Source organism: Oncorhynchus nerka, linkage group LG4 (genome assembly GCF_034236695.1).
Source record: "Oncorhynchus nerka isolate Pitt River linkage group LG4, Oner_Uvic_2.0, whole genome shotgun sequence".
NCBI lineage: Eukaryota > Metazoa > Chordata > Actinopteri > Salmoniformes > Salmonidae > Oncorhynchus > Oncorhynchus nerka.
Genome location: NC_088399.1, coordinates 71,193,053 through 71,207,970, shown reverse-complemented (window position 1 = coordinate 71,207,970; position 14,918 = coordinate 71,193,053). Strand labels below are relative to the sequence as shown.

General features: G+C 45.0%; 1 protein-coding gene across 1 annotated transcript in view; it reads left to right on the top strand.

Annotated features, from left to right (window-relative positions):
* LOC115128539 (phosphatase and actin regulator 4A-like) overlaps positions 1–14,918 on the top strand; it is a 58,565-nt gene that overhangs the window by 31,272 nt on the left and 12,375 nt on the right. The window contains exons 4-6 of the mRNA XM_065018135.1: positions 12,189–12,359; positions 12,591–12,671; positions 12,984–14,546. Coding sequence (XP_064874207.1) covers positions 12,189–12,359; positions 12,591–12,671; positions 12,984–14,546 — 1,815 coding nt within the window. The remainder of the gene's footprint in view (positions 1–12,188; positions 12,360–12,590; positions 12,672–12,983; positions 14,547–14,918) is intronic.

Here is a 14,918-nt window from a genome sequence, read left to right as displayed (position 1 = left end):
GTCTTTTATACTGATAACAAGTTCAAACAGGTGCCATTAATGCAGGTTACGAGTGGAGGACAGAGGAGCCTCTTAAAGAAGAAGTTACAGGTCTGTGAGAGCCAGAAATCTTGCTTGTTTGTAGGTGGCCAAATACTTATTTTCCACCATAATTAGCAAATTAATTAATGAAAAATCCTACAATGTGATTTTCTGGAGGAAAAAAAAAATCTAATTTTGTCTGTCATAGTTGAAGTGTACCTATGATAAATTACAGACCTCATCTTTTTAAGTGGGAGAACTTGCACAATTGGTGGCTGAGTAAATACGTTTTTGCCCCACTGTATGACCAAAGGCTCGTATTTCTGTGTTTATTATAATTAAGTATATGATTTGATAGAGCAGTCTGACTGAGCGGTGGTAGGCAGCAGCAGGCTCGTATGCATTCATTCAAACAGCAGCTCTTAGCTTGAAGCACAGCGCTGTTTATGATTTCAAGTCTATCAACTCCCGAGATTAGGCTGGCAATACTATAGTTTCTATAAGAAAATCCAATAGTCAAAGGTATATGAAATACAAATGGTATAGGAGAAATGGTCATATAATTCCTATAACTACAACCTAAAACTTCTTAACTGGGAATATTGCGGACTCATGTCTAAAGGAACTTAGGAGCTTGCGTATGATCATGTTCTGAGCAAGGAAATTAAAAGTTAGCTTTCTTACGTGGCACATATTGCATTTTTACTTCTCTAACACTGTGTTTTTGCATTATTTAAACCAAATTGAACATTTTCATTATTTATTTGAGGCTTAATTGATTTTATTAATGTATTATATTAAGTTCAAATAAGTGTTCATTCAGTATTGTTGTAATTGTCATATATTAATTTGGTATCTGCTTTTTTTGGTCCTCCAATCGCTATCGGCGTTGAAAAATCATAATCGGTCGACCTTTAGCCCATGCATTGCATTTTGTTCGCTATACGTGTTGGGGGATAATATTCACCAGGACATATTCTCTGTCTCATGATTCCCGAGCATGAAACTGCACAGGGGATGTTAAGTGTTCTCTATGGCTATATTGACGAAGAACAGATTCCATATGGGATCGAATGGTGGGCTTTTGCACAAATGGGGCTCCATCTACGGCGGGCAGGCCGTGAATGTGCTTCCCTTTGCCACTGAGAGCAACTGGTGGCAAAAGAGCTGAGCACATGCCTCCGATATACTGCAGCAGGCAACTTTGATTGTAAACTACATCCACTGTGCTCAAGCTTGTTCGCAAAAGTACACTCAACAAAAATATAAATGCAACATGTAAAGTGTTGGTCGCATGTTTCATGACCTGAAATAAAAATTTTCAGATGCACAAAAAGCTTCTTTCTCTCTCATTTTGTGCCCCAATTTGTTTACATCCCTGGGCATAAGCTACGTACAATGAACACAATTGCATTTTATCTATGACAATTAAAATGTGCAGAAATAACGTGATGAGATTGAGGCCCTTTTTTTAAGGTACGTGCTGACCAACAGATGCATATCTCTATTCCCAGTCATGTGAAATCCATATATTAGGCCCTAATATATGTATTTAAGTTGACTGATTTTCTAATTTCAGTAAAATCTTTGAAAGTTGCGTTTTTATATTTTTGTTCAGCATATCTGGAGATATGGGATCAGCGCATGACAATGTTCATATCAAATGTACACTGCTCAAAAAAATAAAGGGAACATTTAAACAACACAATGTAACTCCAAGTCAATCACACTTCTGTGAAGTCACTGTCAACTTAGGAAGCAACACTGATTGACAATAAATGTCACATGCTGTTGTGCAAATGGAATAGTCAACAGGTGGAAATGATAGGCAATTAGCAAGATTCCCCCAATAAAGGAGTGGTTCTGCAGGTGGGGACCACAGACCACTTCTCAGTTCCTATGCTTCCTGGCTGATGTTTTGGTCACTTTTGAATGCTGGCGGTGCTTTCACTCTAGTGGTAGCATGAGACCCACACAAGTGGCTCAGGTAGTGCAGCTCATCCAGGATGGGACATCAATGCGAGCTGTGGCAAGAAGGTTTGCTGTGTCTGTCAGCGTAGTGTCCAGAGCATGGAGGCGCTACCAGGAGACAGGCCAGTACATCAGGAGACGTGGAGGAGGCCGTAGGAGGGCAACAACCCAGCAGCAGGACCGCTACCTCCGCCTTTGTGCAAGGAGGAGCAGGATGAGCACAGCCAGAGCCCTGCAAAATGACCTCCAGCAGGCCACAAATTTGCATGTGTCTACTCAAACGGTCAGAAACGGACTCCATGAGGATGGTATGAGGGCCCGACGTCCACAGGTGGGGGTTGTGCTTACAGCCCAACACCGTGCAGGACGTTTGGCATTTGCTTGGCAAATTCGCCACCGGCGCCCTGAGCTCTTCACAGATGAAAGCAGGTTCACACTGAGCACATGTGACAGACGAGTCTGGAGACGCCGTGGAGAACGTTCTGCTGCCTGCAACATCCTCCAGCATGACCGGTTTGGCGGTGGGTCATTCATGGTGTGGGGTGGCATTTCTTTGGGGGGCCGCACAGCCCTCCATGTGCTCACCAGAGGAAGCCTGACTGCCATTAGGTACCGAGATGAGATCCTCAGACCCCTTGTGAGACCGTATGCTGGTGCGGTTGGCCCTGGGTTCCTCCTAATGCAAGACAATGCTAGACCTCATGTGGCTGGAGTGTGTCAGCAGTTCCTGCAAGAGGACTGCATTGATGCCATGGACTGGCCCGCCCGTTCCCCAGACATGAATCCAATTGAGCACATCTGGGACATCATGTCTTGCTCCATCCTCCAACGCCACGTTGCACCACAGACTGTCCAGGAGTTGGCGGATGCTTTAGTCCAGGTCTGGGAGGAGATCCCTCAGGAGACCATCCGCCACCTCATCAGGAGCATGCCCAGGCGTTGTAGGGAGGTCATACAGGAATATGGAGGCCACACACACTACTGAGCCTCATTTTGACTTGTTTTAAGGACATTACATCAAAGTTGGATCAGCCTGTAGTGTGGATTTGCACTTTTGAGTGTGACTACAAATCCAGACCTCCATGGGTTGATAAATTTGATTTCCATTGATAATTTTTGGGTGATTTTGTTGTCAGCACATTCAACTATGTAAAGAAAAAAGTATTATTTCATTCATTCAGATATAGGATGTGTTATTTTAGCGTTCCCTTATTTTTTTGCAGCAGTGTATTTATATAGCCCTTCTTGCATCAGCTGATATGTCAAAGTGCTGTACAGAAACCCAGCCTAAAACCCCAAACAGCAAGCAATACAGGTGTAGAAGCACAGTGGCTAGGAAGAACCCCCTAGAAAGGCCAGAACCTAGGAAGAAACCTAGAGAGGAACCAGGCTATGAGGGGTGGCCAGTCCTCTTCTGGCTGTGCCGGGTGGAGATTATAACAGAACATGGCCAAGATGTTCAACAGACATGTTTAGGAAACTGAACGCAAGCATACAGGGGAAATACAAAAACATTCTACAGATGAGTGACTGAGTCAGTGGTTTCAGAGGAAATTATTATTATTGGTCTTTCAAAAGCCAACCATGCCCCCTTCCTCGACTGCATGTTTCTAACAGAAAACAGCATCAGTAAGTGTCCCACACAAGTGATGACTAATCACCTCCAACACTTTTAATTGCACTTTGGGACCTAATTCCCAATCCGTTTGACTGTGAGCCTGGTTCAGTTGACATGCCGTTAAGTGAAATCGAACAGCTACCTGAGCTGTCATGTTACCGAATGCATTCACAGGTCACTACGGAGGAGTTTTGGTTCCTGACTCAAAGGGAATACCCTGCCGGCTACCTCTGAGCATTAATGCCACATTCAAAACAACTCGAAACTGAGAAATATCCGACTTCAATGAGTTCAAGACAACTGGGAACTCAAAAAACAGAACTCAGACTGGAAATACAATTGTTTGGAACAGTCACCCACCTCAGTAACTCGGCCTTCCATCTAGAGCTCCGACGTTCCAACCTAAAGATCACTGACATCATGATTTGGCCTCATATTTTTCAGAGTTCCGAGTTGCACTGTAAAACTCATGACACCCTTAGCCAGCTCAGACTGTATCTGTTTGAAGCTGGATTCAGTGCTCTCGTCAGCATTAAACCCAAAAATCTATCCAGATTGGATGTGACAGCAGAGATGTGTGTGTACCGTCGTCCATGCCCCATGACTTTGAGAAGCTCCCACGCGACATTCATCAAGCACACCGATCTTATTAGTGCTGGTGAGGTGACATCATTTGCAATTAACCTGTCATAGCTCCATATTAAATGTGATGGCAGTGGTGGAATAAGTACCCAATTGTCATACTTGAGTAAAAGTAAAGATACCTTAATAGAATGGCTCAAGTGAAGTCACCCACTCAACGTGTAAAAGTATTTGGTTTTAAATATACTTAAGTATCAAAGGTAAATGTGATTTTCTTTTTTGACACTTATATTTTAGCAATGTCACATTCCTTATATTAAGCAAACCAGACGCCACCATTTTCTAGTTTTATTTAAATTGACGGCTAGCCAGGGTCACACTCCAACACTCAGACATCATTTACCAAGGAATAATTTGTGTTTGAGTCCGCCAGATCGGAGGCATTAGGGATGACAAGGAATATTCTGTTGATAAGTGTGTGAATTGGACAATTTTCCTGTCCTGCTAAGCTTTTGAAAGGTAACGAGTACTTTTGGGTGTCTGGGGAAATGTATGGAGTAAAAAGTATAATTTCCTTAGTAATGGAGTGAAGTAAAAGTACTTTACACCACTGTGTGATGGTGAGTTGAGAAGACAATCAGAAATACTGCTACAATGTTTTCATTTAACTGCAATCGCCCCAAACAAAAAAGTGAACATTGGTGTTGTGAGAATTTTCAGATAACAAAATGGGTCGTAGGCAAAAAAATTAGAGGCTGCAACCAAAACAACTGAACTCAATGGTCTGGTTTGTTTTTGCTGGCATTGACTGGCTTCTCTCTCTCTTTCTGTCTCTCTCAACCTGTTCTGTGGAATTGAGATGAACCTGGCGCCTGCCTGCCACAGGGATATCAGCACCCCATCTTCCCCTCCTGAATCTTGGCCCCGTCTCACACAACTTTTTTATTTTTTCACCTTTACTTAACCAGGCAGGCCAGTAGAGAAGTTATCATTTACAACTGCGACCTGGCCAAGATAAAGCAAATTAGTGCCGCACAAACAACACAGAGTTACACATGGGATAAGCAAACGTACAGTCAATAACACAATAGAAAAATCTATATAAAGTGTTGTGCAAATGTAGTAAGATTAGGGAGGTAAGGCAATAAATAGGCCATAGTGGCGAAATAATGTCAATTTAGCATTAACACGAGTGATGTGCAGAAGATCTGCAAGTAGAGATACTTGGGTGCAAAGGAGCAAAAAAAGAAAAGAAAACAGGGATGAGGTAGTTGGGTGGGCAATTTACAGATGGGCTGTGTACAGGTACAGTGATCGGTAAGCTGCTCTGACAACTGATGCTTAAAGTTAGAGAGGGAGATATCCGCCTCCAGTTTCAGTGATTTTTGCAATTCGTTCTAGTCATTGGCAGCAGAGAACTGGAAGAAAAGGCGGCCAAAGGAAGTTTGGGCTTTGGGGATGACCAGTGAGAAATACCGGCTAGAGCATGTTCTACCGGTGGGTGTTGTTATGGTGACCAGTGAGCTGAGATAAGGCGGGGCTTTACCTAGCAAGTACTTATAGATGACCTGGAGCCAGTGGGTTTGACGATGAATATGAAGCGAGGGCCAGCCAACGAAAGCATACAGGTCGCAGTGGTGGGTAGTATATGGGGCTTTGGTGACAAAATGGATGGCACTGTGATAGACTACATCCAATTTGCTGAGTAGAGTGTTGGAGGCTATTTTGTAAATGACATCGCCGAAGTCAAGGATTGGTAGGATATTCAGTTTTACGAGGGTATGTTTAGCAGCATAAGTGAAGGAGGCTTTGTTGCGAAATAGGAAGCCCATTCTAGATTGGAGAAGCTTAATGTGAGTCTGGAAGGAGAGTTTACAGTCCAACCAGACAACTAGGTATTTGTAGTTGTCAACATATTCTAAGTCAGAACCGTCCAGAGTAGTGATGCTAGTCGGGTGGTTGGGTGCGGGCAGCGATCTGTTGAATTGCATGAATTTAGTTTTACTTGCATTTAAGAGCAGTTGGATGCCACGGAAGGAGTGTTGTATGTCATTGAAGCTCGTCTGGAGGTTTGTTAACACAGTGTCCAAAGAAGTGCCAGGAGTTTACAGAATGGTGTCGTCTGCGTAGAGGTGAATTAGCAGCAGCAAGAGCAACATCATTGATATATACAGAGAAAAGAGTCGGCCCGAGAATTGAACCCTGTGTGGCACCCCCAGACACTGCCAGAGGTCCGGACAACAGGCCCTCCGATTTGACACACTGAACTCTTTCTGAGAAGTAGTTGTTGAACCAGGTGAGGCAGTCATTTGAGAAACCAAGGCTGTTGAGTCTGCCGATAAGAATGCGGTGATTGACAGAGTTGATAGCCTTGGCCAGGTCGATGAAGATGGCTGCACAGTACTGTCTTCTATCAATGGCGGTTATGATATTGTTTAGGACCTTGAGCATGGCTGAGTGCACCCATGACCAACTCAGAAACCAGATTGCGTAGCGGAGAAGCTATGGTGGGATTTGAAATGGACGGTGATCTGTTTGTTAACTTTGCTTTCGAAGACTTTAGAAAGGCAGGGTAGGATGGATATAGCTCTGTAACAGTTTGGGTCTAGATTGTTTCCCCCTTTTGAAGAGGGGGATGACTGCGGCAGCTTTCCGATCTTTTAGGGACTTCACACTATACGTAAGAGAGGTTGAACAGGCTAGTAATAGGGGTTGCAACAATTTTGGCGGATCATTTTAGAAAGAGGTTCCAGATTGTCTAGCCCAGCCGAGTTGTAGGGGTCCAGATTTGGCAGCTCTTTCAGAACATCAGCTATTTGGGTGAAGGAGAAGAAGGTTAGGCTTGGGAAGTTGCTGTGGGGGTTGCAGAGCTGTTGGCCAGGGTAGGGGTAGACCGGTGGAAAGCATGGCCAGCGGTAGAAAAATGCTTATTGAAATTCTCGTTTATTGTAGATTTATCGGTGGTGACTGTTTCCTAGCCTCAGTGGCAGTGGGCAGCTGAGAGGAGGTGCTCTTATTCTCCATGGACTTTAGTCTCAGAACTTTTTGGAGTTTGTGCTACAGGATGCAAATTTCTGTTAGGAAAGCAAAGGCTAGCTTTTTCAAACTGCCTGTGTATCTATATTGGTTTCAAACTTTCCTGAAAAGTGGCATATTGCTGGTGTTATTCAATGCTAATGCACTATACCACATGATGATTTTGTGCTGGTCAAGGGCAGTCAAGTCTGGAGTGAACCATGGGCTATATCTGTTCTTAGTTCAAAGTGTTTGAATGGGGCACGCTTATTTAACCTGTAGTGACACCCCATCCCGTGAACGGGACCGTTGTCATCATCTGACACTAATTAGCATAACGCAACGGACATAAATATAGAAAATATTCCTATTCATGAAAATCACAAGTGAAATATATTGGAACACAGTTTAGCCTTTTGTTAATCACCCTGTCATCTCAGATTTCCAAAATATGCTTTACAGCCAACGCTAGACAAGCATTTGTGTAAGTTTATCATAGCCTAGCATCGCATTATGCCTTGCTAGCAGCAGGCAACCTTGTCACGGAAATCAGAAAAGCAATCAAATTACATCGTTTACCTTTGATGAACTTCGGCAAATTTTTTCCCAAAATATTATTTTTGTAGGCGAAATAGCTCCTTTTGTTCTTCACGTTTGGCTGAGAAATCGCCCGGAAATTGCGGTCACCACAACGCTGAAAAATATTCCAAATTAGCTCCGTAATATCGACAGAAACATGGAAAATGTTGTTTAGAATCCATCCTCAAGGTGTTTTTCTAATAGCTTTTCGATAATATATCCGTCGGGACAATTTCTTTTTCACTAAGACCGATTGGAGTAATGGCTACCTCTGTATTTTACGCGAGAATCTCTCTCGGAGCCACCATGTGACCACTTACGCAATGTAGCCGCCTACGGCTATTCTTCAACAGAAATGCGTAAAACTACGTCACAATGTTGTAGACACCTTGGGGAATACGTAGAAGGCGTAAGCTCGTTGATGGTACATTCACAGCTGAATAGGGAGTCATTGGAACGCAGCGCTTTCAAAACCTGGGGCACTTCCGGATTGGATTTTTCTCAGGCTTTCGCCTGCAACATCAGTTCTGTTATACTCACAGACAATATCTTTACACTTTTGGAAACATTAGTGTTTTCTATCCAAAGCTGTCAATTATATGCATATCCTAGCATCTATTCCTGACAAAATATCCCGTTTAAAACGGGAACGTTTCTTTTCCAAAAATGAAAATACTGCTCCCTAACACCAAGAGGTTAAGTTGGTGAGAAGCACTTTTTAAAGAATAACCAGGCACCCTCTTCTGACGGAATGAGGTCAATATCCTTCCAGGATACCCGGGGGGTCGTTTGACCGTAAACTCATTATCGGTACAGGCAATGGGGCAGTGATCGCTGAGATCCTGGTTGAAGACAGCAGTGGTGTATTTAGAGGGCAGGTTGGACCGGATGATATCTATGAAGGTGCCCATGTTTACGGATTTAGGGTTGTACCTTGTAGGTTCCTTGATAATTTGTGTGAGATTGAGGCGATCTAGCTTAGATTGTAGGATGGCTGGGGTGTTAAGCATATCCCAGTTTAGGTCACCTAACAGTACGAACTCTGAAGATAAATGGGGGATAATTCACATATGGTGTCCAGGGCGCAGCTGGGGGTTGAGGTGGGTCTGTAACAAACGGCAACAGTGAGACACTTATTTCTGGAAAGGTGGATTTTTAAAAGTAGAAGCTCGAACTCTGCAGACTATCTCTGCAGAGTGGAATGAAAATGTTGTAGTTGGGATGGACATTTTTTTATTTTTGGTGGCCTTCCTAAGTCAGGATTCATACACGGCTAGGACATCAGGGTTGGCGGAGTGTGCTAATGCAGTGAATAAAACAAACTTAGGGAGGAGGCTTCTGATGTTAACATGCATGAAACCAAGGCTTTTACTGTTACAGAAGTCCAAAAATGAGAGTGCCTGGGGAATAGGAGTGGAACTGGGGGCTACAGTGCCTGGGTAACCTCTACATCACCTTGAGGAACAGAGGCGGAGTAGGATAAGGGTACGGCTAAAGGCTATAAGAACTGGTTGTCTAGTGCATTGGGAGCAGTGATTAAAAGGAGCAGATTTTGGGGCGTGGTAGAATAGATTCAGGGCACAATGTATATGGGGTATGGTAGGATGTGAGTACAATGGAGGTATACCTAGGCGTTGAGTGACGATGAGAGAGGGTTAGTCTCTGGAGTCACCAATTAAGACCGGTGAGGTCTCCGCATGTGTGTGGGGTGGGACAAAAGAGCTATCTAATGCATGTTGAGCGGGACTGAGGGCTCTACAGTGAAATAAAACAATAAGAACTAGCCAAGACGGCAGTAGACAAGGCATATTGACAGAGAGAGGCATAAAGCAATCACAGGTGTTGATCAGGAGAGCTAAGACGACATGTAAATCCTGATGAATGGGCACAGCAGGTCAGTTAGGTACATACAGGACCTGAGTTCCAGGCTGAGGCCGACAGGTAAACAAAATGAGGTGCCGTGTTATTGCAACTGTCCCGGGGGCATCAGCTGTGTAGCCGAGTGATCCTTGGGTCAAAAGAGCAGCAATGGGTGAGTCAGGGTGCCGTTCGGTAGTCACTACTACGCTAGGCGAGCAGGGGAAACAGAGTTCCCGAAAGCTAGCGGGCCGGGGTTAGCAGATGGTTCTTCGGAGACATCATAACAGAATAGCCTGTTGAGACCACATCGGGCGATCGGATCGGCAGGGCTCCATGTCGACAATAAAGGGTCCAGGCCAATTGGCAAAATATGTATTGTAGCCCTAGAATTAGCTGGTATATGGGCCTAGGTCGAGGCTAGCTCAAGGCTAACTGGTGCTTACTTCAAGACAGATGCGTTAGCTAACAGTAGCCACTCGTTTGCAGCTAGCTAGCTGCGATGATCCAGTGTAATGATCCAGAGCGGCAGGAATCCGGTGATGTGGTAGAGAGAAACAGTCCGATATGCTCTGGGTTTATTATCTCGCTGTGCAGACTGGCACGTATTGTCTGAGCTAAGGCTGGCTGATGATCAAGAAAAAGGTGAAGACTGCCTCTCTCTTTTTGCCACCTGTCTCTAGTCTTTTATAATAATATTAGTTTGTGTTGCCTGCAGTGAATTACACCTCTATCCTATTTTTAGCATTATTTTATCTATTTTAATTTAATCTATTTTTATTTTAACTATTTGGTCTGTCAAAACCGCTAAGCGAGGACAGAGTTGTTCTTTTTCCTGAGGGCATGATATGCATTCTCTCTCCCTCTAGTTCTTTTTGAATCTGTCAAATTGCCAATTGAGTGAATTTGATCTGTTGCTTTCCACTTAACTTGTATCCCTCTTTCGCATGACAGGGTGTCTGGTAAGAGTCAGAATCGAAGGGGATGAGGGAGAGATGGACGGAGGATGAAGTTGCAAATTGGCTCTGCCCTAAAGTGTGACCCATAAACTGGATTGGTTTGACCTCCGCTATATAAGCCAGACGACTGTAACAGATGTGTGGCATTTTTATATAGAACTCAATGTGAACTGGTTGTGTAGGGACCTCATGCTATTCAAAGCTTCCTGGCTGGTTCCTTAGGAATTGCATTCGATTGCTGTGTGTCCTATACATCGTCCTCTTGTGCAACGAGTGTGTGCATGGTCGACTCATCACCTAAGAATGGGTGGATATTTCACACCCAGTCTTCCTGGATCTGTTACATGATTTGCAGCAGCAGGTGATGTCATCAGCTGGAGCGCAGTTATGAGTCATTGTTTCTGGGAGAGTAACCTAACCCTGTCCTCAAACGTGTTTTGTTTATTCTGCTCTTTAAATGCAGTTTCTGTGGTAATTATGTGTTTACCATTGACTGTGATGGACTTATGTTTTTATTGAAACAGTTTTGAAAGCATCCCACTCTAGTTCAATGTTAAACTCTTGTGTTAATACCTATTTGGCTGCTGCTCTTATCAATTTACTTACATAAGAATCTCTGCCAGCTGGTACAACTCAACAGCCAGTAAGAGTGGAATTCAGACCAGCCTTCAGCTTTAAGCCTGGCTCAGTCTGTACTGTGGTCTAGTAAGACACACTCTAAGATGGCGCTGGAATATAGCACCAACTAGCACAAGCCTAGTTCATAGTCCTGCAGGCTCTAGTTTTGTCCTATCTTGTTTATTGTCCTGTCGAGTGCTGCAAGGAGAGACCGAGTTAAGCTGCAGGTGGCCCAGAACAGAGCGGCACGTCTTGCTCTTCATTGTAAATCAGAGGGCTGATATAAATACTATGTATGGCAGTCTCTCTTGGCTAAGAGTTGAGGAGAGACTGACTGCATCACTTCTTTTTAGAAGAAACATTGTGTTAAATTCCATTTTATTTTTTGCATAGTCCAACAGCTCTGACACACACACTTACCCCACCAGACATGCCACCAGGGGTCTTTTCACAGTCCCCAAATCCAGAAATAATTTCAAGAAAGCATATACAGTATTATATAGAGCTGTTATCGCATGGAACTCCCTTCCATCTCATATTGCACAAATAAACAGCAAATCTGGTTTAAAGAAAACCGATAAAGTAACCCCTCACGGCACAACGCCTCTCCTCTATTTGGCCAAGGTAGTTTGTGTATTTATTAATATGTAGGCTACGTGTTCCTTTTTTAAATTGATGTAGTTCTGTCTTTGAGCTGTTCTTGTCTATTAATGTCATGTTTTGTGTGGACAACAGGAAGAGTAGCTAATGCTTTTGCAATAGCTAATCGATCCTAATAAAATACCAAATTCTTTAACATTACTGTTGGAGAGTTAGTTAGGCCCTAGTCTATAGAGGAAATGTATCCCTTTTTTACAAACAGGGCAGCACGTTCGTTAAGTGCTGCCCTATTTTATCATTTTCTTTCCCCCATGCCTTAATTTTCTGTCTTGTAATAAGTGTCATGCCACTCACCTCTCCCTCTCCAGATGATGAGGTGGACTTGCAGCAGAGTACGACAGGGAGTGAGGGGGGTGACTCATCAGGCGGAACCCCTCCCTCCAAACGAAAGGGCAAGTTCTCTAGCTTCGGGAATATGTTCAAGCCCTGGAAGTGGAGGAAGAAGAAGAGCAGCGAGACCTTTCTGGAAACCTCAATAGGTACCTGCCCTTTAGAAGTAGTCAAATTGATGGATGGATTGTACATCATTGTAAGGACGTGTTGAAGTTGAATGTTGTCTTATATCTTACTGATTCTGAACAAGACTGTGCCCGATGAGCTGAACCCTAGACGTTACCTTTAAGAGAGCTCAAGTCTTCATGGTCTCAGACAAGGTTACTCATCAAGCCACCTCTGTTACGGGGAAATTAAACCTATTTGTTTACTTTCAGTGTTGGAGAGGAAGATCTCAGTAAGGAGACCTCGTCAGGAGCTGATTGACAGAGGATTGCTGAAAGAACTGCCGGAGAATGGTATGCAGACTAGCGCCCGTGTCCACAAAGCATGTCAGTAGGAGTGCTGGTCAAGGATCAGGCCTTTTGATTATAATAAAAAAAGATTATATGGACAGATTCTGGATCAGCACTCCCTACTCGTAGATGCTTTGTGGATACGGGCCCTGATCATAGTGGAGTAGACAAAGGCCTACATAAATACTAGTAGCCTATAATTTATCAATGGGAAACAAAACTGATAGTTGGGTAACACTTTTAGAGAATGCTGAGATGTAGAGAATATCTTTGCTGACCTCAAATTCCTTATCAGAATGTATTTCTGTGTGACAGAGGGCAACGACGTGAACCATTCCAAAGGTCCAGTGGTGAAGAATGGCCAGCCAGTACCTATGGATGTTGACCGGGTCTCAGAGACTGGGATCAAGGTGTCCCGGGGGGAGGCAGGCCCAGGGCTCAACCCCACCTGGCTACCCCAGGGAGAGGATCCACGGCGGGGCAGCGTCCCTTCAGACGACCCCCGGAGCAGGAGCCGGGTACCCTCTGACGCCTCGCGCTCCAACCGAGCCCCACTAGACGTAGACTCACACGCCAGGCTATCAGTCATAGATCTGGAGAGACGGAGTAGAGTGCCGTCTGACGTGTCAGAGAGGAGAGGAGGGTCACTACCGAGAGGACCTGCTCCGGAGGAGGGGAGGCAACGGAAAGAGGATAAAGAGGACAAGAGAGAGGAGAGGAGAGACTGGAAAGAGGAGAGGAGAGACTGGAAAGAGGAGAGGAGAGACTGGAAAGAGGAGAGGAGAGACTGGAAAGAGGAGAGGAAAGAGGAGAGGAGAGACTGGAAAGAGGAGAGGAAAGAGGAGAGGAGAGACGGGAAAGAGGAGAGGAGAGACGGGAAAGAGGAGAGGAGAGACGGGAAAGAGGAGAGGAGAGACGGGAAAGAGGAGAGGAGAGACGGGAAAGAGGAGAGGAGAGACGGGAAAGAGGAGAGGAGAGACGGGAAAGAGGAGAGGAGAGACGGGAAAGAGGAGAGGAGAGACGGGAAAGAGGAGAGGAGAGACGGGAAAGAGGAGAGGAGAGACGGGAAAGAGGAGAGGAGAGACGGGAAAGAGGAGAGGAGAGACGGGAAAGAGGAGAGGAGAGACGGGAAAGAGGAGAGGAGAGACGGGAAAGAGGAGAGGAGAGACGGGAAAGAGGAGAGGAGAGACGGGAAAGAGGAGAGGAGAGACGGGAAAGAGGAGAGGAGAGAGGACAAGAGAGAGGAGAGGAGAGACGGGAAACAGGACAAGAGAGAGGAGAGGAGAGACGGGAAAGAGGAGAGGAGAGACGGGAAAGAGGAGAGGAGAGACGGGAAGGAGGAGAGGAGAGGTCCTCGTGATGAGAGGGAGGAGAGAGACAACAAGGAAAAGAGAGACCGGCGAGAGGAGAGGGAAAGGAGGGACAGAGATGATCGAGAGAAGAGCGAAGAGAAGGAGGACAAGGAGAAGAGAGGAGAAAAAGATGACAGAAGAGAGGGAAAAGAGAGAAGAGATGATCGTGAGAAAAGAGAGGACAGGAGAGATGACCGGGAAAGAAAAGATGACCGGTACAAGATAATTGTTCGTGAAAAGGCAGATGAAAGGAGAGATGATGGGGAACAAAGGGGGGAGGAGAGGGATAGGAGGAGGAGTCCTCCTAGGCCTGCTAAACCAGAGACCCTCTTGAGATGTTTTGAAGAGGGTCGTCCTGTGGTCAGACTTCACTCTGAGATGGAGCTAAGGCAGAGTCTCCAGAAGACCTCCTCAGAGGACCTCCGTAGCAGGGTCCGTCCTGCCTCTGAGGCTTACCGCGGGAGCACCCTGCCCAGGTACATGCCATCTGAGGAGATCAAAGGAGGGGAGACCCGCGGACGAGCAGGTAAGAAACAGCCTGTGGCGTAAAATTCAATGCATTCGCTGAAGGTTGCTCTGAAGTTGTTGAAGTTGAACAATTCTTAGTGGAACGAAGCTTCGTTTATTGGGCACTTGGCAAGTGCAATTTGTTACTGTCTGCTAGTTGAGTGTCTAGGAGATTCTGTTTTGTATATCTGGTAACGCTGTGAATCTCCTTGTTCTCAGCCCTGTGAAAGGTGTGAGGACTTGACCAGAATCCGTCTTTAGTTAATCTGTTAAAAAGCTGCTTATTGTCCAACGTTGAGTTGCAGCTTATCTCAGCTCTGTGTTCTATGTGCTCAGCACTGTACAGTAACAGTGTGCTTGTTGTGGTTGTACTTTGAGCCCTGGGATCAGG